This window comes from Pleurodeles waltl, chromosome 1_1, assembly GCF_031143425.1.
Source record: "Pleurodeles waltl isolate 20211129_DDA chromosome 1_1, aPleWal1.hap1.20221129, whole genome shotgun sequence".
NCBI lineage: Eukaryota > Metazoa > Chordata > Amphibia > Caudata > Salamandridae > Pleurodeles > Pleurodeles waltl.
The window spans coordinates 23966210-23991296 of NC_090436.1; the positions used below are offsets into that span (position 1 = coordinate 23966210).

The 25087-nt window shown below is 44.9% G+C and overlaps 1 protein-coding gene across 1 annotated transcript in view; it reads right to left on the reverse strand.

Moving 5' to 3' along the window:
• IDH3B (isocitrate dehydrogenase (NAD(+)) 3 non-catalytic subunit beta) overlaps positions 1 to 25087 on the reverse strand; it is a 151391-nt gene that overhangs the window by 86687 nt on the left and 39617 nt on the right. Inside the window, exons 5-7 of the mRNA XM_069205867.1 lie at positions 17013 to 17073; positions 16764 to 16896; positions 6916 to 7049 (exon numbers count right to left, since the gene is read on the reverse strand). Coding sequence (XP_069061968.1) covers positions 6916 to 7049; positions 16764 to 16896; positions 17013 to 17073 — 328 coding nt within the window. The remainder of the gene's footprint in view (positions 1 to 6915; positions 7050 to 16763; positions 16897 to 17012; positions 17074 to 25087) is intronic.

A 25087-nucleotide genomic window follows, 5' to 3' on the forward strand; every position in this document is an offset into this window, starting at 1 on the left:
AATTTGAACCTGTGGTTCTTAAAATAAACTAAGAAAAGATATTTTTCTATATAAAAACCTATTGGCTGGATTTGTCTCTGAGTGTGTGTACCTCATTTATTGTCTATGGGTATGTACAACAAATGCTTAACACTACTCCTTGGATAAGCCTACTGCTCGACCACACTACCACAAAATAGAGCATTAGTATTATCTATTTTTACCACTATTTTACCTCTAAGGGGAACCCTTGGACTCTGTGCATGCTATTCCTTACTTTGAAATAGCACATACAGAGCCAACTTCCTACACCACCCACTCAGGTTTAACAGTTGCCTGACTAGCCAGGACTTCTTGTGGGTCAGGTTGGACTTTATCAGGGCCATTTTTGGAGTTCTCCCCTACTGGAGCAGAATCTCCTTGGCTTGCTGTAACCTTGGCTAAAGGTTGTCCACCCTTCCTACTCTGTTTTCTTTTCTTCTTCTTCTGGGGCCTGCTTGCATTTACTGCAGAGGCAGGACTTCCAGAATCCTTGGGAGAGGACTGGCACGGGACCAGTTCCTCTCTTGAGCTCTGACTAACCTCTGGGTAGTCATTTCCAAGGAGACAATCAAGGGGGAGGTCTGTACTGACTACTACCCTTCTCCAGCTAAGAGTGCCACCCACTTCTATGGGCACTAAAGCCACAGGCCTCTTAGTGACCCTGTCTAGGCTAACTCTTACCCTGGCAGTCTCACCTGGGATGTACTGGTTTGAGAGCACCAGCCTGTCATGCACAATAGTGTGACTGGCACAAGTGTCTCTCAGGGCAGTGGTTGGGATTCCATTCACCAGTAGGTGGTGGAAGTGTCTGCTTCCCTCTGGAATCTCCAACTCACCTGTTGGGCCCTGTTTCCAGTTGAAGGCTAGGAAGACCTCCTCATCTGAGGAGTCATCTCCCATGGCTACACTGGTTACCCCAGGAATTTTGTTCTGGGGTTTGTTTTTGGGACAAGAAGTGTCCTTGGTGTGGTGCCCAGACTGTTTACAGTTGTGGCACCATGCCTTAGTGGCATCCCAGTTCTTACCCTGGTACCCACCTTTGTTTTGGGTTGTGTCCTGGGGCCCACCCACCTGTTCTGGTTTTTGGGGGCCTACAGAGGACTCTTTTTCTTGGTTTCTAGTGTTACCCACTTTCTCCTGGGGAGTTTTTGTAACCCCTTTCTTTTGGTCACCCCCAGTGGAAGTTTTGGTTACCCTAGTCTTGACCCAGTGGTCTGCCTTCTTTCCCAATTCTTGAGGAGAAATTGGACCTAGGTCTACCAGATACTGATGCAACTTTTCATTGAAGCAGTTACTTAAAATGTGTTCTTTCATAAACAAATTATAAAGCCCAACATAGTCACACACTTCATTTCCAGTTAACCAACCATCTAGTGTTTTTACTGAGTAGTCTACAAAATCAACCCAGGTCTGGCTCGAGGATTTTTGAGCCCCCCTGAACCTAATTCTATACTCCTCAGTGGAGAATCCAAAGCCCTCAATCAGGGTACCCTTCATGAGGTCATAAGATTCTGCATCTTTTCCAGAGAGTGTGAGGAGTCTATCCCTACACTTTCCAGTGAACATTTCCCAAAGGAGAGCACCCCAGTGAGATCTGTTCACTTTTCTGGTTACACAAGCCCTCTCAAAAGCTGTGAACCATTTGGTGATGTCATCACCATCTTCATATTTTGTTACAATCCCTTTGGGGATTTTTAGGATGTCAGGAGAATCTCTGACCCTATTTAAGTTGCTGCCACCATTGATGGGACCTAGGCCCATCTCTTTTCTTTCCCTTTCTATGGCTAGGAGCTGCTTTTCCAAAGCCAATCTTTTGACCATCCTGGCTAACAGGGGGTCATCCTCACTGAGAGCATCCTCAGTGATTTCAGAAATGCTGGACCCTCCTGTGAGGGAAGCAACATTTCTGACTATCATTTTTGGAGACAGGGCTTGAGAGGCCCTGGTCTCCCTATTTAGGACTGGAAGGGGGGAATTGCCCTCCAAGTCACTAATTTCTTCCTCTGTGAAGTCATCCTCAGAGGGGTTGGCTTTTTCAAACTCTGCCAACAGCTCCTGGAGCTGAATTTTGGTAGGTCTGGAGCCAATGGTTATTTTCTTTATATTACAGAGAGACCTTAGCTCCCTCATCTTAAGATGGAGGTAAGGTGTGGTGTCGAGTTCCACCACATTCATCTCTGTATCAGACATTATTTTGCTAAAAGTTGGAAGACTTTTTAAAGAATCTAAAACTGTTTCTAGAATCTAATTTCAAACCTTTAACAAACTTTTAAACTCTAAAAGACAATGCTAAACAGGGACTTAACACACAAGGCCCTAGCAGGACTTTTAAGAATTTAGAAAAATGTCAAATTGCAAAAATGAATTTCTAATGACAATTTTGGAATTTGTCGTGTGATCAGGTATTGGCTGAGTAGTCCAGCAAATGCAAAGTCTTGTACCCCACCGCTGATCCACCACTGTAGGAAGTTGGCTCTGTATGCACTATTTCAAAGTAAGGAATAGTATGCACAGAGTCCAAGGGTTCCCCTTAGAGGTAAGATAGTGGCAAAAAGAGATAATACTAATGCTCTATTTTGTGGTAGTGTGGTCGAGCAGTAGGCTTATCCAAGGAGTAGTGTTAAGCATTTGTTGTACATACACATAGACAATAAATGAGGTACACACACTCAGAGACAAATCCAGCCAATAGGTTTTTGTTACAGAAAAATATCTTTTCTTAGTTTATTTTAAGAACCACAGGTTCAAATTCTACATGTAATATCTCATTTGAAAGGTATTGCAGGTAAGTACTTTAGGAACTTTAAATCATAAAAATTGCATGTATACTTTACAAGTTATTGACAAATAGCTGTTTTAAAAGTGGACACAGTGCAATTTTCACAGTTCCTGGGGGAGGTAAGTATTTGTTAGGTTAACCAGGTAAGTAAGGCACTTACAGGGCTTAGTTCTTGGTCCAAGGTAGCCCACCGTTGGGGGTTCAGAGCAACCCCAAAGTCACCACACCAGCAGCTCAGGGCCGGTCAGGTGCAGAGTTCAGAGTGGTGCCCAAAACACATAGGCTAGAATGGAGAGAAGGGGGTGCCCCGGTTCCGGTCTGCTTGCAGGTAAGTACCCGCGTCTTCGGAGGGCAGACCAGGGGGGTTTTGTAGGGCACCGGGGGGGACACAAGCCCACACAGAAATTTCACCCTCAGCGGCGCGGGGGCGGCCGGGTGCAGTGTAGAACCAAGCGTCGGGTTCGCAATGTTAGTCTATGAGAGATCTCGGGATCTCTTCAGCGCTGCAGGCAGGCAAGGGGGGGGTTCCTCGGGGAAACCTCCACTTGGGCAAGGGAGAGGGACTCCTGGGGGTCACTTCTCCAGTGAAAGTCCGGTCCTTCAGGTCCTGGGGGCTGCGGGTGCAGGGTCTCTCCCAGGCGTCGGGACTTAGGATTCAAAGAGTCGCGGTCAGGGGAAGCCTCGGGATTCCCTCTGCAGGCGGCGCTGTGGGGGCTCAGGGGGGACAGGTTTTTGTACTCACAGTCTTAGAGTAGTCCTGGGGTCCCTCCTGAGGTGTTGGATCGCCACCAGCCGAGTCGGGGTCGCCGGGTGCAGTGTTGCAAGTCTCACGCTTCTTGCGGGGAGCTTGCAGGGTTCTTTAAAGCTGCTGGAAACAAAGTTGCAGCTTTTCTTGGAGCAGGTCCGCTGTCCTCGGGAGTTTCTTGTCTTTTCGAAGCAGGGGCAGTCCTCAGAGGATGTCGAGGTCGCTGGTCCCTTTGGAAGGCGTCGCTGGAGCAGGATCTTTGGAAGGCAGGAGACAGGCCGGTGAGTTTCTGGAGCCAAGGCAGTTGTCGTCTTCTGGTCTTCCGCTGCAGGGGTTTTCAGCTGGGCAGTCCTCCTTCTTGTAGTTGCAGGAATCTAATTTTCTAGGGTTCAGGGTAGCCCTTAAATACTAAATTTAAGGGCGTGTTTAGGTCTGGGGGGTTAGTAGCCAATGGCTACTAGCCCTGAGGGTGGGTACACCCTCTTTGTGCCTCCTCCCAAGGGGAGGGGGTCACAATCCTAACCCTATTGGGGGAATCCTCCATCTGCAAGATGGAGGATTTCTAAAAGTTAGAGTCACTTCAGCTCAGGACACCTTAGGGGCTGTCCTGACTGGCCAGTGACTCCTCCTTGTTGCTTTCTTTGTTCCCTCCAGCCTTGCCGCCAAAAGTGGGGGCCGTGGCCGGAGGGGGCGGGCAACTCCACTAAGCTGGAGTGCCCTGCTGGGCTGTGACAAAGGGGGGAGCCTTTGAGGCTCACCGCCAGGTGTCACAGTTCCTGCCTGGGGGAGGTGTTAGCATCTCCACCCAGTGCAGGCTTTGTTACTGGCCTCAGAGTGACAAAGGCACTCTCCCCATGGGGCCAGCAACATGTCTCTAGTGTGGCAGGCTGCTGGAACCAGTCAGCCTACACAGATAGTTGGTTAAGTTTCAGGGGGCACCTCTAAGGTGCCCTCTGTGGTGTATTTTACAATAAAATGTACACTGGCATCAGTGTGCATTTATTGTGCTGAGAAGTTTGATACCAAACTTCCCAGTTTTCAGTGTAGCCATTATGGTGCTGTGGAGTTCGTGTTTGACAGACTCCCAGACCATATACTCTTATGGCTACCCTGCACTTACAATGTCTAAGGTTTTGTTTAGACACTGTAGGGGTACCATGCTCATGCACTGGTACCCTCACCTATGGTATAGTGCACCCTGCCTTAGGGCTGTAAGGCCTGCTAGAGGGGTGTCTTACCTATACTGCATAGGCAGTGAGAGGCTGGCATGGCACCCTGAGGGGAGTGCCATGTCGACTTACTCGTTTTGTCCTCACTAGCACACACAAGCTGGCAAGCAGTGTGTCTGTGCTGAGTGAGAGGTCTCCAGGGTGGCATAAGACATGCTGCAGCCCTTAGAGACCTTCCTTGGCATCAGGGCCCTTGGTACTAGAAGTACCAGTTACAAGGGACTTATCTGAATGCCAGGGTGTGCCAATTGTGGATACAATGGTACATTTTAGGTGAAGGAACACTGGTGCTGGGGCCTGGTTAGCAGGGTCCCAGCACACTTCTCAGTCAAGTCAGCATCAGTATCAGGCAAAAAGTGGGGGGTAACTGCAACAGGGAGCCATTTCTTTACAGACGGGCAGTAGAAATATATTGAATTATCACGTTGCAAACCAGGACAGAGGAGGACTGTAAACCATAAGAAACAAACGGTTGGCACAGGCGGTTAAAAGACTAGCTAGACCTTTCTGTATTGAACTTTCCCTATGTCTGGGCAAACAAAAGATGAAACCGTATGATTTTAAAGTCTAGGATTCTAAACATTTTAGATTGATAAATTTTATTCTATGGTGCTGGTACACTGCACTGCTTTTTGCAGATCTAAAACCCTTTTCCTCAGAAATAAAGTGCTGCAAGTGTCAAAATACAAACTGCCTTGCACAGTAATTACCTAAACATACTGAGATCATAGACCACAAGTGTCTCGGAGATGCTGTACTGCAAATGCCAACAACGTTTCACTATTGCAATCCTCAGAGCCGAAAACTACTGTTTAAATGGTGGACGACATGAGAAATCAGCCTCTACCCGAGGCAATGCACACCTAAAAACATTCTGAGGATAAGTGATGACAACCAGGAGATGAAGTGCTACAACCCAACATCCTTCAAAATACATGCGCCCGACACGGCATTCATCAGTTCTCATCTGTTTTCTAAACTAAGTTTCATGAATCTTTGAAGAGTAGTCTTAAAACAGGCCAGAATGAGCAAGAGGAATCCTAGTTGCTGAAGATCTTTCTATAAAGAGTTAGTTGGGAAAGAATCTTAGAATCAATCAATCAATCATTTGTTCAGCGCGCTGCTCACCCGAGTATCCACAGGGGGTGAATATTGTAGGGATGTAATGAAATGAAAGTAATGTTTCATAAAGGAAGTTCACAGTGTCGAGCATAATACCGGTCTTAGGCGGTCATTCCAACCGCGGCAGGCGGCAGTCGCCGCCCGCCATGCGGTTACCGCCGAATGACCGCTCCGCGGTCAAAAGACCGCGGCGGCCATTCCGGCTTTCCAGCTGGGCCGGCGGGCGACCGCCAGAAGGCCGCCCGCCGGCCCAGCGGGAAAGCCCCTTCAACAATGAAGCCGGCTCCGAATGGAGTTGAAGGGGTGCGATGGGTGCAGTGGCAAAGCAGACACTGAAAATCTTTATGGGGCCCTGTTAGGGGGGCCCTGCACTGCCCATGCCAGTGGCATGGGCAGTGCAGGGGCCCCGCGACACCCGTTCCCGCCATCCTGTTCCTGGCGGTAAATACCGCCAGGAACAGGATGTCGGGAAGGGGGTTGGAATCCCCATGGCGGAGTCCCTGGGCCAGGGGTAAACCGGCGGTAAACCGGCGGGAAACCGCCGGTTGCCCTTTTCTGCCCGCGGCGTCAGAATGGCCCAGGAAGCACCGCCAGCCTGTTGGCGGTGCTTCCGCGGTCCCCGGCCCTGGCGGTCATGGACCGCCAGGGTCAGAATGACCCCCTTAGTGTCTTTAATGGAGTCAAATCTCTTTTGTTCGTCAGTGTGGATATTCTGCATTTTTAATGGAATGACCATGTTGCCCAAGAAGTGGGTACCTACCATCCGGGATTACATACAATGAGAAGGCAGCAGCTGAGGCAACCATCAAGTGGCAGTGACAGCTGGGAACAAAGATCCTTTCCACAGATTTCACCATAAACTTCATGGCTTTGGTTCCATGTAGAACCTGAACATAGTCCTGGGCCCTGGATACTTTCATTTCATTCCATCCCTACAATATTCACCCCCTGTGGATACTGAGACTCCACTTCCTGCTTCCAATGAATTTACCCACTCATGCTTGCATTCTCTTTCTTACATGATGTTGGCTTTGTGCACCGCAGTGACCTTGGAACGGCCCTTCTTTGTCGCATAGTCGAAGGCGAACTTGGCAATCCGGTTTGACTTCACCCTGGTGATGATCTTCAGACATTCAATTACACCGTCTGCGCTCTGCAAGGGGCGAAAGAGGTGCTAATAAATATTTCTTTCACTTTCCAACTAATTGAACAAACCACAGAACATATGCAGAGGCAACCCAACTTCAGAAAGCTCAAATTACCCACACTCTAACTCCAGGCAGTGCAGACAATGGCAGGTTCGACAGTCGTCAACACGAGCTGCCATCTTAATGTTTGTATGTAAGTGACCTTACTCGTAAACTCACTACTTGTAACCCAGAACTACAGCACAGGGATACTGTGCACTTTTCAACACATTCTGCCCTTGTCCAGCCATATTCATCCCTTCTTTAAGTGTATTTTTCCCATGTTCTTTGCCTTTTATGTTTTTCCTTAATTATAACCACATCAACTTGCTCTTTCCTAGGTGTTTCTTGGCACATTGCATGGTGCGTTCAAAATCTTGATGCACCTGGCTAGTGCATAAGCAGCTACTTTCGGAAAGGTACCAGCACTGACATGGTCTATGCTGGGTGGGAGTCAATATTTTAAGATGCATCCTAGAAATCTCTAGTGTTGCTGCCTATCGATATCCTCCCTACTTTATAAATGTGATTCCAATAAAGGCTGCAGACTTACTGTAACATCTCTGATCTGACCTTATGGGGTTTTCAAACTGTTAGCTTCGAATGCCTGTGTGTACTTGCTGTCCTGCATGTGAACGCATTTTTGCCACTCCTAAGTTTCCCCTCAACTCTCACATCACACATTAAGAACACAAGCCCTTCAGTTCCTCAGTCATAAAGTTTGCTTCCTATAGGTGTACCCGCATAGCGCTTATGCACTGCATTTCTCTTTGTTAGTTCTATGACATACAGTTACATTTGTAAGCATTTCCTCAAAAGGACCAATGCTTCCTAACCTGCACCTCTGCGAGATCAGGAATCCAACAATGCATTCAATCAGCTTTCACTGGTAAACCAGCCGCATGCTCTGATGCGTTTTTATACAGCACCGCGTGATGCAGAGCTAGAGAAACTCCTAGAGTTGAACCCTCTTCATCTCCCTCCTGTTGTATCATGGTGCCTAGAATTGTTTCTTTGGAATGAGACACTTGCGAGTTGTTTTTCCCAAACATAGGCATCCTTCGTCTACTGCTCACAAAGATTCCTATGCATTGGGTGTATTTTCTCCCATTTGGTTGCAATCATCCCCAGGTACCACCTCTCAGACTTCTGTGTACTTTACTTACAATTTTCATTATTCAAATTTAAAAGGAAATATAAAGACTAATAATTACTGAAACACACAATGCAAGCACTAGCCATGAAATAAGATAAATTAAAGGAATATTCCCTCTCTAGTTTGGCATCTGAAATTAACACTATTTCCTAAACTAAAGATGTCCTTATGTAAGTCTTTTCAATAGCCCCGATCCCAGATTGTTGTTATGCGGCACTTAACTAACCCTAACATGTGTACTATTTGTATGCTGTATGAGATTTTACGCACTCACACCTCTATAGTAATTTAAATTAAACATTCTCCTACCTAAGACCCATAAACCTGTGAAATATTTTTTCATTTGAAACCAAATTTCCTTCCATTCTTTACAATGTTTAATTGTACACTTTCCCGCTGTACTAACTTTAGTGTTTGAAGTCTTGTTAGCTATCTAAGAAGACACCCTCCTTCCGACTCAAGTAGCTGTGCCCACAGGTGTCTCAGGGCTCTGGGTGACTGATTTAGGGTGGGTGGGTGGGTATAGAGGGGAGAGGGGAGAAGGGAAATGGCAAAAAATGTTTTCCACATTTATTTTACCATAGAAAAATTGAACAGCAATACCTCAAACTGCTGAACAGAATTACACCAAATTTGGCAGAAAGCTAGACCTTGGTCCAGACAGCGAGCTTTTTGTGATTTGGTGTAAATTGGTTCAGCAATTTGAGAGATATTAAGGCTCAAAAACCTTGTATACTTCATGTCACAGAGGATCCATGGGGCCAGCAGATCTAGAGATCAGATCTGATTGGCTACAACTACATCAACAACAAAGCAAAAACAGACATTTTTGGACTCTGGACTGGATAAGATGGCAGGGTTGGGATACCCTGCCCCCACTAGTCTGGACGGTGCGGTACAAAGGTTGTGAATGGCATAGGGTTGGCTGATTGCAATGGGTTGGATGCTGGCCAGGGAATGGGTAACATATGGTGATAAAATATTACTTTACATTAATAAAACCCTAGAAATGATCTAAAAAAAAAAACAAAGGTTAAAGTGATGGTATAGTTGGGTATAGTAATTGTTAGAAATGGGGTCTCTAGTTGGCAGAGGTAAACACCCTTGTCCAAGTAGGGACCACAATCCTTGTCAGGGTAAGTCACACACATTCCAAATTATCCTGTATCCACCCTCTGGTAGCTGGCACTGAGCAGTCAGGCTTAACTTAGAAGACAATGTGTAAAGTATTTGTGCAATAAATCATACAGTAACCGTGAAAACACCACAAAAATACACCAAACAGGTTTAGAAAAATAGATAAAATGTATCTGAATAAAATAAGGTAAAAACGACAAAGATACAATGAGCAAAAGTTGAAATAGCACTTTTAAAAAGTTTAAAAGAGTCTTAATCCTTAGAAATAAACAGTTGTCTCTTTGTTACACATAGTACCTGGTATGCTTCAAAAATAACAACGCACGGAGACCGCAAAGGAGGAGATGCTTGAAAAAATAGGGTGTTGCGTCAGATTTTCTGACGCGGCACAGACGATGCGTTGTTTCTTTCCATGCTGCAAGGGGTTTCCGTTGTTTTTCAGCATGCAGTCTTGGTTCCTCACTGCGGTGTGGGGATCTTTTGATGCCCAGGGACGATGTAGGGAAAATCCTTGACGCACTGGGAGAAGGCACAGGCGCTGCGTCGGTCTGGTAGGAGATCCGTTGAATTTTCTGTCGCAAGGCAGGTGCTGCGTCGAATTTCCCTTCGGGAAGTCGGGGCTGCGTCGTTCCGGTCGGCTATGCGGCAATTCCTCGATCGCAATGCAGCAGACGGTGTGTCGATTTTCGACGCACAAGGAATTTCAGGTTAAGAGATGAAGTCTTTTTGGCCCTGAGACTTCAGAAAACAGGAGGCAAGCTCAATCCAAGCCCTTGGAGAGCACTTTTGGGGAAGACAGAGTCCTTCTGAGCAAAGTCAGAGGGCAGCAGGGCAACAGCAGGGCAGCCGTCCTTCTCAGCAAAGCAGTCCAGATCAGTGCTTTGGGCTGCAAGGCAGCTCTTCTTACAGGGCGCAGGTCAAGAAGTGTCTGGTTTGGTGGGGTCAGAGACCCAGCTTATATGTCAAAAAATGCCTTTAAAGTGGGGAAGACATCAAAGAGTGGTTTTGAAGTGCACAAGTTCCCCTTTCAGTTCAGTCCTGTCTGCCAGGGTCCCAGTAGGGGGTTTAGCTGTCCATTGTGTGAGGGCAGGCCACTGGCCTTTGAAATGTAAGTGACAGGCCCTCCACCCTTCCAGCCAAAGAAGTTCCATTCAATATGCAGATGAATGCAGGTGTGACTGAGTGTCCTGTGTTTTGTGGTTGTCTGGGTGGAATGCACAAGGGACTTGTCAACCAGCACAGACCAGAGTTTGATTGGAGACAGGCTATAAGGCACAGATGATTTTAAGTGCAGAGAAATGCTCACTTTCTAAAAGTGGCATTTCTAAAAAAGTAATATAAAATCCAACCTTACCAGTAAGCAGGATTTTCTATTACCATTCTGGTCATACTAAATATGACCTGGTTACCCCTTTCAGATCAGAATCTACCACTCAGAAGGTATGGGGGCAGACCTAATGCTAGTCTATGAAAGGAGGAGGCCTCACAGTAGTGGAAAACAAATATAGGAGTTTTTCACTACCAGGACATATAAAACACCTATGTACATGTCTTGCCTTTTACCTACATAGCACCCTGCCCTATGGGTTACCTAGGGTCTACTTTAAGGGTGACATATGTAGAAAAAGGGGAGTTTGAGGTTTGGCAAGGACGTTTAAATGCCAAGTCGAAGTGGCAGTGAAACTGCACACACAGGCCTTGCCATGGCAGGCTTGAGACATGGTTAAGGGGCTACTTATGTGGGTGGCCCCATCAGTGCTGCAGGCCCGCTAGTAGCATTCAATCTACAGGCCCTGGGCACATGTAGTGCACTTTACTGGGGACTTACAAGTAAATCAAATATGCCAACTGGGGATGAACCAATGTTACATCACAAAATAAAATGTTGGACGGAGTGTTGAAACTTTTCAAACACTCCCTCCCAGTCACAGATCTGTGTTTAATCCATCCTTATTTTGCTTTCCCCCCCCCCCCCAGTTCGGACCCAGACATATGCAAATCTGTCTTGACCCTGCTCCCTATGGGAGCAGTCCAGCCCGAACTGCCAAGCCAGGTCCCCCCTGGATAGGATTTAGGCATCCTGGGACCGGTTTCAGGATATCACCCTTCATCAGCCCATGAGGAACAGAATCAAGACTGATCTGCATATGGCTGGGCCCAAACTGGGGTGGCATGGTGAGCAAAAGAACGATGGATTAAACCCAGATCTGTGACTGGGGGTGAGTGTTTGAAAAGTTTCAGCACTCCGTCAAGCATCCTTTTGTGTTGCTAAAGATGAACCAATGTTACCATGATTAAGGGAGAGAGCATATGCACTTTAGCACTGGTTGGCAGTGGTAAAGTACGCAGAGTCCTAAAACCAGCAAAATCAGTGTCAGAAAAGTGGAGGGAGGCAGGCAAAAAGTTGGGGGATGACCAGCCTAAGGCTATAATATCTTATAATAATGTTTTTTCTGAGAATGTTGAAGTTTTATTTATGCAAAGGTTAAATGGACAGTATAGTTAGGCGAAAAATGTAAATTAGAACATTGGAAGTTGGCAGCTCCATTGAAAACAATGGAGTGCTGCAGGCTTTTACAGGCCGGTAAAAGCCAGCAGCGCCAACATTCCAATGTTCGCTTTGTTCACAGCAACAGCTGTGAACAAAGCCTCACAGAGGCCGAGGGGATTTTAATCCCCTCGGGCTCCGTGAGCAATTTGTTTTTTTAATAGAACATTCTGCCCTGAGTGGCAGAATGTTCTAATAGCCCTAGAACCCGCCGTAGCCTTCGGCTCGGGCATTTAACGCGGGAGCGGGACTTTAATAGCCGGTAGAGCCCGCTACGGTGGGTTCTAAGGCTATATTAAAACCACCATTTTAAATTAACATAACCATTGACATTCACCAGTTATAATAATCTCAAGTAAGTATAACTCAGGCCCTCGCCATGCACTGCCAACACCCCTACATTTCACACCACTCATGATATATTCTATGACATTATCGATATCACTGTAACATTTTAAATTAATTGATGACGAAGCTGCGCATGACTGGGGTCTGAGTTATAGTTACTTTAGGGCACAAGTCATAGTTATTTGAGATAACTATAACTGGTGAATTTCAGTGGTTTTGTTCAATGAGAACGCAATGTTCTGACATTTTCACCAAATTATAATGCCCCTTGCTTTTTTAATATGTAATCTAATTATCTTGAATTAATGTTATAGCAATTGTTTTATTTGAATATTTCTTTAAAATAATTATATTTAAAAAACTACCCACCCTTGAGTCTTAATATTCCGTTGGTACACATTCCTGATCCCAAATAAACCCACCAACCACTGACCCCAAAAAGCTCTACAACTCCTCACTTGCTTTATATACTAGCCATCCCTTAACCCTGAAAACTCCTTACTACCCTTAGGCGCTACTCATCCCAAACCAATGACAACTCCTGACTAGCCCTATGAACTACCCATCCTCAAAGTGTAAACTTCCTATTTATAATTAACTATTAAAAATAGATTTAGATGAATTACATATTAACTCAAATGTATTAATTTATCATTATTTTGTAACAATTACTTACATTTACATTTAATATTTCTAATATTTTAGGTGACTTAACAATAGAATTATATGTTGGTGTATATCTTGATAAATACACCGAAATACACAATTCAGGTTAAGACACTGAAATACATTAACAAATAATTGACCTACTGGGTAAATTACTGAGTTGTAACGTACTGAATCCTAGCGGAAAAGTAAATGCTCCTGAAGTACTTCCCTGCTGTATACGGCCCATGATGTTAGTAACTGCAATGTATAGGTTACATACCCTCCGAAGCCCAACAGCAAGACTGACTGCTTCCCCAAAACACTGCACAGTAGTTGTATGTTCTTACTTTTAAATAGCCTGCTTACCCAGTTCACAAACCAACACAACCTCCATTACTTGCCAGCCACAAGTAGGACTCTGTCCTTTGTGCACAGAAGCCTATGTTGTTCCCTAGAACTACCATGGGTGGTTTTAGTCAAGCTAATCCCAGGTTAGCCTTAAAGAAGATATTAACTGAAGAGTCATTTCCTACCCGGTTCTTCCTTCTGGTAATTACTAGCAGTAATGTTAGTATCCCTTTCCACATCTTGCTCTCAGTGTCATTGGTAAGCCTGGCTTTGCCCCCTTTGCACAGAAAGCTGTAAGGATGATGCAGCAAATTGTAAAACGTATGAATTATATCGATTCTCTAAAATAAAAATGGTTATTGACTGCCGTCAGAAACATATTACAAGTACTCCACCCCAAGCATATCTATACAGTAAGTGATGTGGAAGAAAGTCAGATTTTAAACTGTCACCTTTCTTGGACAGAACAAACCTCTCCTGAGCCACGTGAACTTCGTCACAGAGAAGCAAAAATACCTGAAGTATTAGTGACAGCAATGACTGGACCTTGCTCTGTACAGTAGAAATGTCCTTAAACCTGATGCTCTGGAGCAGGTTGAGGAAATCAAGACTAAGCACCCCTGGGGGGCACAAATCACAAAAAAAGCAGCAAAACATTGACCAGTTAGTCAGGGGACACTTTAAAGTTTTCTCCAGAACGTTCCCCCACCCCTACTCACCACTGTCACTGCCTCCCCAGAAGCTCTCAAGACAGGCCAAATTCTTCCACATATAAAGAAGCCCACACTAGACCTCGACGACCCTGCCAACTACCGGCACGTTACTCATCTACTATTTATCAGCAAGAACATTGAAAAAGCACCCTTCTCACCTGCAAGACCACATTAATGCTAATCATGTGCTGCTCGACTACCAGTCCGGTTTCAGATCACAGTGCAGAAGGGAGGGCACTACCTTACACATTGTTGAAGATGCTCTCCTAAAGACAGACGAAGATGACTTTACCAGCAATGTCCTTCACTGGCTCTCACCTACCATTCTAACCAACACCAGTAATGTTCACATGGTCACTTCCAGGTCCCAAAACATCCCTGTGACCCACAGAGTGCTGCAGGGTTCCACAATGTCCTGTTTTCTTCAACCTCTAAATGGAGCGGGTTGGGGCTCTACTCAAAGACAACAGCATCAACATTCACCAATATACTCTACTTGAAAGTCAGAAGTTAGGATTCCTGCTATTTGCAAGAACCAATCAACAAAACACAGTGCAAACATGGCTCAACGAAATGAACCTTGACGTCTTCAAACCCCAGCTTTCACTGTCTGTCAAGTCACTTGGATTCACCCTGAACACTAACCTCACCCTCAAGGAACACATTGCCAAAAAACAAAGGCAGCCAATTACCACCTCTCTCTTGAAGAAGAAAGTGAAACCATTTCTTTCAGAAAGCATCTTCAGAACTACTGCTCAAGCCCTCGTTCTCTTGTATCTGGATGGTGGTAATGCCCTGCTCCATGGCCTCCCAGACTCCAAGTTGGCAACCCTTAAGGGCATCCTACAAGCCACAGTACATCTCATTCTGGGCCTGATGAAATATAATCACATCAGCCCCATCCCGATAGAGCTCTATTGGCTCTCCTTGCCGACACACAACATCTCCAAAACCAGATGCGTCATTTAAAAAGCCATCACGATCAGCTTATCTTGCAAACTCAGCATCTCTGGTGGTTCTCTAGACCCTCGCAACTAGGTCACCCTCACAATGCAGAATAATAAGTGTAAAAATGAAAAAGGCCTTTACCATCTAGGCACTCAGGATCTAGAACAACATCCCCATATCCGCTAGGACACCCACAGCGCTGCTCCAATTTAGGAAAGAGTTGCAGACGCACTAAAGAACACTACATCACAATCCATTAACGGGCCACAAACCTGCACCGTCTCCTCTCATTTCTTGACATTATGCTTGTACTTGACAGTCTACAGCACTTCGCTGCCGTTTGGCTATGTTCGCGCTATGCAAATACCAGATCCATACATGCATTGTGTCTGTCCACAAGAGAAGCAAACTATCATTTGGAGGAAGCATTAGGTTTGGGGCACCGTCCGCTAGTTACAAGTTAACCTAAAGGAAGCCTCACAATACAAGAGTCCAGTCGGTGCTCAGTAACATCAATCCTGGCACAGCAAACACTCCTCAATCAGGCTATCAGGACACAGTGAGACAGCTAAGACGCCAGAACAACTGGCACATTTCAAGGTGGAAGCAGAAGGGACAAACCCCAAGACCCAACATCATTGAACTCTGTTGCCATCCTTCCAAGTATCATTCAGACCTGGTCTTCAAGATTTACTGGTCTACCTCGGCTTAGATGGGTAGCGTGTAGAACAGCATAATGAAGTGACTGTTTCCAAAGCCAGAACTCTTAGCCAGATACTTCAGGCCAGTGGCCCAGCTTAGGAATGAGGTACAAGCCTTCTGAGCACTGAATCACACTGCATCTCACTTCCAAGATTCCCTTATGCAAAACACAGACACTTTAAAGAAATAGAAAATGCTCAGATAATCTTTCCATGTTGTCATCTACATGAGAGAAAGAAGGAACCATTGTAAATCGTCAGTGAGACACATGCAGAGCTGAAGAAAGGAGAATAGAGCGTCTATGCCAATTGTTTTCTCCTTACTAGACTTATAAAGAACCTCTAAACGTTGGGGACAGAGTCAGGCAGGTACCATCTTCATACTGGATAAGCTGATGGATTTTAGCTGTCTGTGATGCAATCCTTCTGGGGTATTACTCTGTTTAATGTACTTTTTGTGCCTAAAATGGGTCCTGATTAACCTGTTATTATAAAACATTTAATTTACAGTAAAATTTGAAAACAAATACAAAAATAAAGCTGATGATCTTGAAGAAAAAAAAAAAAAAAATCGAACTTTGCACCTTAATAGCAGCAAATTGCAAAACAAATTAAACAAGTGTGATCATGCTTAAAAATATATATTTTAACATTTACACTTTTAGAATGGGAGGATCCACTATTTTACCACTGTTTCTAAGCAGCACTGATTCCCTGTTTTCCTGCTGTACCCTTCGGCCATTTCTATTTTTGAAAAATAAATGTCCTTCCTGTTTTGTAGTACATGCGCTTTCCTCTTACTTGCTCCGATGCTCACTCAGTTCCCACCTACCCTGTGTATGGTGCCAATTTGCCAACCTCTCCTGGCATCGCCTAAGCACCGCCTTTTTTGTAATCCCTGTGCCCCTCTGTTTATTGCTAGAAGCTGCTGCAGTGAAAATAACTAAAACCTATCTTATACTTTGTGTATTTACACCATTTTGACTCGTTTCTAATTGAAATGGCTTTAAATGTATTTTTCTTGTTTTCAGAACAAATCCAGCAGCTCAAATTGAGTTTTTTCCCCATTTAGATTTTATCTTTATGCTTGCAGGTGTATTCACCAGGAATCTCTTCCTGGAAGTCCAGCCTACCTCATGTTCCAGGGAGCTGTACTCTCCCTCGGTCTGCTCTCGGATTATCACGAGGTCCAGGTTGTTGTGCCTGGTTTTATAGCCGGGTAAGCTGTTCACATGCACGACATTGGCAAACAGGTCCAGCTTGCGTCTGGGGAGGAAACACTGTGGTTAAGACTCTATCAAGATGTCTCTGAATACCCTCATTCCCAACTCTCAGAATTCACATCTAATTCCACAGAGTCGGTAAAGCCGGGAGCCACGTACCGCAGTTTCATTTCATAGGATGTCAGCTCACCCTTGTTCTCCATGGGAGTATGAATTTTCCCTGAAAAGTGAAATATGAAGAGGGTCAGCTCTAGTTTTACCCAATCACAGCCACAACAATCACAAGACCATCTGCAGCTAAAGGAACAACAGAAGAGAGAGGAAAAGAGGACACGAAGAGAAAGTGACACAAGAAATACAGAACCAACGTAAAGATGAATACGCATGGCAGTTTGATATCCTCTTGAGCAGGACACACAGAGTTTTCTGATTCCAATGATTTAACAAACTACGCCAGTCGATTAACAATCATTGTTAGATATCTTGCATGATGTGTTAACATTGAAAAGCGAGGTTCTGTTCTCTGTCCTGCGGCGAGTGCAGGGTTTAAAGTCCTTGTAAGCCAGTGGTACCTCTCTACCCTTTGCATCATTTTCTGACCTTTCCTGTGAATCCTCCCCAGAGGACCCAACCTTACCTGAGGTATTCCAAAAATAATGAGATGTTCAATAGCAGAGCCTCGACTCTGATTAGGAGTGACTCAAAAAGCAAACTAGTCCTATAGTCGATAGCAGCTAGTCATCCATCGTATCAGGTTATGGGGGTAGTAACAGATTCTAGACTCCATACAACAGCCTGAACTTGTAACATCAGAGCTTTAAATCTTCAGCACTTTCATGGGGTGTGCTTAAGATGTTTTCTATACTTTGTCTTCGAGAACAAGGCCCAGAATTCGGTCTTCTAGACTCCTTGGCACTAAGCACTTAATCAATGTTCTAACCCTGAGACACAAAACCACTTTGACTGCAACGACTCTGCAATACACCTTGAGAGATATGGGGAACAATCAGTGGAACCGCGAGCTCTCTTTCCTTAAGGAATAACGCTCTCAAGAACACTAGGAAACAATGGATACATTTTAAAGATGTATTTTTAAAACCAAAATCATGTCCCAGTGCACAGGATATGAATAGTAACTAAAATGAAGACAAATAGAATGGTAGCTGCAACGTTGGCAAAAAGCCTAAACAACAGGAAAAATCCCACCACATTTATTTAGTGTATAGTTATATTGCAACCCTCCCCTCATTCTTCTGCTGCTATTCACTAAACTCATTTGGCACAAAATAAAAAAATAAAGTCTAATTTGAGATCAAAGGTGTTCACATTTGCATACCTGCTTGTACAATAAGGGCCAGATGTAGGTAGCCTTTTGCGCCTCGCAAATGGCGAAAAACGCCGTTTGCGAGGCGCAAAAGGCCTCACGCGATGCAGAAACACATTTTGCGAGTCGGTACCGACTCGCAAAATGTGTTTCCGACTCGCAAACAGGAAGGGGTGTTCCCTTCCTATTTGCGATTCGAACCACGATGTAGAGTTGATTTGGGACCGCGAAAGCGGTCGCAAATCAACTTGCAGTTACCATCCACTTGAAGTGGGACCCCTTTCCCTTTGTGAATGCTCACAAAATTATTTTTTCAGACCAGGCAGTGGTCCTATGGACCACTGCCTACTCTGAATAAAACCGAAACAAAAAGGTTTCGGTATTTTTTCTATTTGCAGCTCGTTTTCCTTTAAGGAAAACGGGCTGCAAAGAGAAAAAAAAAACTGCTTTATTTAAAAGCAGTCACGGACATGGTGGTCTGCTGTCTCCAGCAGGCCACCATCCCCGTGAGTGCCTAGACTCGCTATGGGGTCGCAAACTGCGGCCCACCTCATAAATATTTATGAGGTGGGTCTTTGCGACCCCATAGCGAGTCGCAGAAGGTGTCTGAGACAGCTTTCTGCATCGTGAATTGCGAGTTGCAATTAGCGAGCCGCTATGACTCGCAAATTGCAAGTCGCAATTTGGAACTTACCCACATCTGGCCCTAAGTCTTATATTCAATATAATAGCAGGGCCTGCTACTCTTGTCTTGAGTTCCCAGTAGCCTCAGCTATAAGTGTGTTGGTGATGTGATTCTGCGAGGCTTGTATCAATCGCTGTCACCTGGCACAAGGGCTCTTCTCAGACCCTATGCCTGGCTTTGATAACATAACTTAGATGTTGAATCTTTTAGGGTAAGCAACCAACAGAAAGTGGCCTGAAGCACTTTTTTACTTATTCTCATTCTCCAATACTGTGCTCTTTGAATAATGACAAACAAAACACAGTTATCTGCTTTCGATTAAACTGTGCCTATAACTCAATTATAATTATTTAGGACAGAACCACCAGCAAAGATTAAATACTGTGGATATATTTGAGCAGAGTTGATTTTCACATCTCAAGGAAATAAGAACACAAAAAACATGCATTCAATACCAGTCACATTAATTTCTAAATGATTAACGTGTCACTTAAAAGGGGAATACTTCTATGAGAAAAGACATGATAATCAAAACATGCCGTGGGGTTCAAATATGTAACATGCCTGGCAGATCATGTGAAATGGTGAATAGGTTTTAAGGAAGGTAAGGTGAGAGCCTGTAAAAATGATGGTTCCCCTCCAAGTGGCATAAATCCTTGAGTTTGAATGAGATATTTTCTTCTGACCGGTCCATCCAGTGGATGTCTGCCACAAAACTAAGGCCCCCCGATGGTCTGTGCTAGTTGCCGCTTATCAACCACACAAAGGCTTTCTATAGAATAGCTGATCTACAAGGCATCGGAATACTTTATAATGACTAGTAATTAATACAGTACACAGATGAACGTGAGTCATAATACAAAGAATAGTAGATACAATTACGCTAAAGAACTAAGGGTAAATGATAATTGAGACACTTCCAACATTTAAAAAGTTAACTTTGTACACACTCCAACCTATTTCAGGAAGAGATGCCTGAGCCCGCCTAGGAGTGGTCGAAGGTAACGTTGGCTTAATAACTTGATGTCAAGTACATTTCTCGCCACCCCTGGCTTTGCAGGATATTGGGAATCCCACCCTCCCCCCTTTCAGTGCCTTGAGACCCCACGGGTGAGTAGTGCCCTTTACAAATTCCTGATTGATTGATTGGAAGAATCACTCTGGCCTCACTGCAGAGTTTCTTGTTCTTCACAGCAGGCCACTGGGGACTGTTTCATCGCCCAAGAATCAGTCAACAAATTCTGGAACCACTCAAATTTATTTTCTAGCTATTATGGTTACCACAACAACAAGAATTAAGTAGGTTGGATCCACATCCACAGTCTGAAAGTAATTTTAAGGTGGAAGCTTACTGTGTTGAACTGGCTGACACGTAATACAATGTTTGACTGATTGCATGTAAATGTATTTGTGGAGTGTTCCATATGTCCCACCTATATGCAACAATATACAGATATTTTTTCTAGCTCAGTTTTTGACTACTGCATGTCACACACTAATTTATTGTTGCTATACACAGACCTCCAAATTGGGAGGTTCTACATTTTCTATCATTGTATGTGACCCTGGGGCGTGTAGTGATGTTGTCATAGAAAAATCACCGGTGACCAAGGTCCTCTGAATACTCTGCATGGGCTGTAAGGCTGATGTTAGATAAACCATTTGAGCTTTAGGGACACATTATATTCCCAGAAATTGCTGGAGATCCTGAAGTTCAGAAAAAGTCTGAAAAGCCACCTCTTCACGTTTACTTTGGCTGTGGTTCTTTTAACTACAGTAAGATGAAAAGTGAAAACTTATATTCTTTCACCTAATCTCTTAACTCAAAGGCCCTCAATGTGTAGATTGTGAGCAACATGTTACTCACAGCACCCTCACGTGTTGCTCGCCAAAAGATCCTTACATCTACATTTGTTTTATCAGTGCTATACTAGGAAGGATTTCTTTTTTTTCCCCCAAAAGGGAGACTGGAGAGGCTGTCCTAGTTGGCTACCTCTCTCGAGCTACTCTGAGTACTTTGTTCCTGGGAGATTGTCTAGCACAGTGGTTCCCAACCTTTTGACTTCTGTGGACCCCCATTGTATCATTACTTGAGCCTGGGGGCCCCCACTGCATCATTATTGGAACCTGGGGACCCCCCCCATCCACTGAGTCACTACTGGAAGCTGGGGACCCCCCCATCCACTGAGTCACTACTGGAAGCTGGGGACCGAGGCATAAACATTGTCACTGATTTGAACCACAAAACAACACAGTAACAAGCATTCCATCAAACACACACACACAATTGATAACACATTTGATTTAATTTGCGAACAGATAAGATTACAAAATAATTTTAATAGGAAGGTTGGCGCTTTTCTAAATTCAATTCAGTTCACACATCATCCATAATATATTCAGTTTGATGCACCTGCACTGATCCTACAAATCAATTTGAGGATACTAATTTAATTTTGTTGTATTCAATTTCAAATTCCTTGACATTTACAGTACATATTAAAATGTTTAGATTGCACATTTAGCCGCTTTATTCATTTGTTAATGTTACTTAATTTTCTAAGCAGTCACTGACTCCCTGAGGAGGCTTTGCCACCTAACCCCCACACCAGGGGTCGCCGGATCACTGTTCTAGCAGAAGCACAAGGATCAGAATCACAGAGGCCTGAGCATTAAGATTGAGTAATCTTTAATAGTAGCTGAAATGGGCACTAGAAACCCGAGCAGGGGTTGTCAAGCAGCGGCTGATGAGTAGAGCATCTTGGGAATGGATGAGATGGAGAAAGCCAGGCAGAATGTTACCGCTTCCTTTGCCCTCCAGCTGTTAGAACTGGACCTGGCACAGAATGTTACCTCGGCCTTTGCCCCACCAGCTGTTAGAACTGGACCTAGCACAGAATGTTACCGCTTCCTATGCCCTCTAGCTGTTAGAACTGGACCTGGCACAGATTGTTACCACTTCCTATGCCCTCTAGGTGTTAGAACTGGACCTGGCACAGAATGTTACCACTTCCTATGCCCTCTAGGTGTTAGAACTGGACCTGGCACAGAATGTTATTGCTTCCTTTGCCCTCCAGCTGTTAGAACTGGACCTGGCACAGAATTTTACCGCTTCCTATGCCCTCTAGCTGTTAGAACTGGACCTGGCACAGGATGTTATTGCTTCCTTTGCCCTCCAGCTGTTAGAACTGGACCTGGCACAGGATGTTACCGCTTCCTTTGCCCTCCAGCTGTTAGAACTGGACCTGGCACAGGATGTTACCGCTTACTTTGCCCTCCAGCTGTTAGAACTGGACCTGGCACAGGATGTTACTGCTTCCTTTGCCCTCCAGCTGTTAGAACTGGACCTGGCACAGGATGTTACCGCTTCCTTTCCCCCCAGCTGTTAGAACTGAACCTGGCACAGAATGTTACCTCGGCCTTTGCCCCCCTAGCTGTTAGAACTGGACCTGGCACAGGATGTTACCGCTTCCTTTGCCCTCCAGCTGTTAGAACTGGACCTAGCACAGAATGTTACCGCTTCCTTTGCCCCCCCAGCTGTTAGAACTAGACCTGGCACAGAATGTTACCGCTTCCTATGCCCTCTAGCTGTTAGAACTGGACCTAGCACAGAATGTTACCGCTTCCTTTGCCCCTCAGCTGTTAGAACTGAACCTGGCACAGAATGTTACCTCGGCCTTTGCCCAGCTGTTAGAACTGGACCTGGCACAGAATGTTACCTCTGCCTTTGCCCCCCCAGCTGTTAGAACTGGACCTGGCCCAGAATGTTACCGCTTCCTTTGCCCTCCAGCTGTTAGAACTGGACCTGGCACAGGATGTTACCACTTCTTGTCCCCCCCAGCTGTTAGAACTGGACCTGGCACAGGATGTTACCGCTTCCTTTGCCCTCCAGCTGTTAGAACTGGACCTGGCACAGAATGTTACCGTTTCCTTTGCCCTCCAGCTGTTAGAACTGGACTTGGCACAGAATGTTACCGCTTCCTATGCCCTCTAGCTGTTAGAACTGGACCTGGCACAGAATGTTACCGCTTCCCATGCCCTCTAGCTGTTAGAACTGGACCTAGCACAGAATGTTATTGCTTCCTTTGCCCTCCAGCTGTTAGAAATGGACCTGGCACAGAATGTTACCGCTTCCTATGCCCTCTAGCTGTTAGAACTGGACCTGGCACAGAATGTTACCGCTTCCTATGCCCTCTAGCTGTTAGAACTGGACCTAGCACAGAATGTTATTGCTTCCTTTGCCCTCCAGCTGTTAGAACTGGACCTGGCACAGAATGTTATTGCTTCCTTTGCCCCCCAGCTGTTAGAACCGGACCTGGCACAGTGTCTTTCTGCTGCTAGCCCTGACACATTCTCCAATGAGACAACCTAGGCAGTGGTACATGGAGTTAGACCAACAACACATTAACTCTGAGCCTTAGTGATGTGACCCAATCAAGTGAGTCCGCGCCCAGCCAGCCAGAGAAGCACCATGGACTGTGATGAAACAAGCATTACAGAAAAAGTCACAGGACTGTAACCAGCCGCTGTATTGGACCCAGCAACATATGCTTGCTTGAACATTTTGTGGAAACTGCAAATGTGGGATAACTGGGACATTGAGGAACTGGCATTGCGTGCACACTGTTGGCAGTGTGAATGGTTACAAAGAAAGAAGACTTGAGAATGATGGAAAAAATCTGTGATATATTTTTTTAAAATTTATTTTATTTTGTTTTAGAAAAAAGCAAACAGCCATGGGTGCCGGTGATTGTCGAACACTGCAACAATTGCAAGGTGTGTTATTGGAAGCTACAATACGTTTACTGGGGAATGAGTAGGAAACTCCATGGACACTGTTTCTCTTGTCTATTTTTTCATTTTGGACCCCTGGATTCAGGACCTCTCTGGTGGGCTGAGAACTCATAAACAGAACTCCGGAAGAAGTGTTCTTCTAAACCGGTGTACCTTGGCTCTCCTCCAGCCGCTCCTGCTACTGTGGAATTGGCCAAATCCCTGTTGGGCCTGAACGTCAACACTGGGAATAATTTCAAAATAATATTCAGTCCATTTTTCTCATAGTTTGAAATGAATGCATCCACTTTAAAAAGTGCACTTATATTGTATCGTTCTGCCCATAAAGGTACATGCAGATTACTTCTTGGTAAGGATCTCTGGAATGGTGGCGCGTGGCAAGGGCCACTGAGGTATTAGCAGAATCTCCATTGCTGTAACCTCGAGAAACCTAGATGCTACTAAGTTTCGACAAAGGTGCTGCTCTTTTGTGGTATAAAAATCACTTTTCAGAACAGTAACCCCCAAAAATCGTTGGCGAGACATCACCTCCCCTGGAAAATGAGCTTGGAATATTAGCATGTTTTTACCAATATTACTAGAATGTCAATCAACGTGTACATCTCTGCATTTTCTAGACGTTACAAGGGGAGACCTCCAACTCATTCTTACTAAACTGATCTCCAATGTTACGAAATTTCACCAAAGTTGCAGGCACAATGCTCTTTAAATGCACCATTTACCACCTGGGTGCACGTTTACAAAAGTTACACGGTATCTTGTGTGATCCACCACAATCTAGAGCAGGGCAGCAGGTCTTTAAATTGGTGCTATCTTTTGAATTGTGTCGCATGTACACCCATGCTAAGCTTACATACATGCAGGCGTAAATATTCAATGGGTTCTTGGTGGAGCGAAACCCCAAACCTCCTCATTTCCTCCAAATTGTATCCCAAAAAGTGTGTACCAAAGTTACTGCTCCGACGCGATGCAATTTACCACTACTGGCACAAACATCTATGAGGGTGAGTCGCCAACTCTCTTGCAGAGTGCTCTTGGAATCCTTCCTAATACAATCTGTTTTTCTAATACAATGATCTTTAAAATTCGGAGTATGCCTTTATATTTCAAATATTCCCCAGAGAAGAACCCATCAACTATGGTCTACTGGTCTTTAAATGTAATCAAATTTTGATACTGCCACTGGAAAATAATGTGCAAAGAATGAAGAATGCGTCAGTAATGAAAATGTCACTTACCCAGTGTACATCTGTTCGTGGCATCAGTCGCTGATGATTCACATGTTGTGCATAGCCCGCCATCTGGTGTTGGGTCGGAGTGTTACAAGTTGTTTTTCTTCGAAGAAGTCTTTCGAGTCACGGGACCGAATGACTCCTCCTCTTTGTCTCCATTGCGCATGGGCGTCGACTCCATCTTCGATTGTTTTCCCCG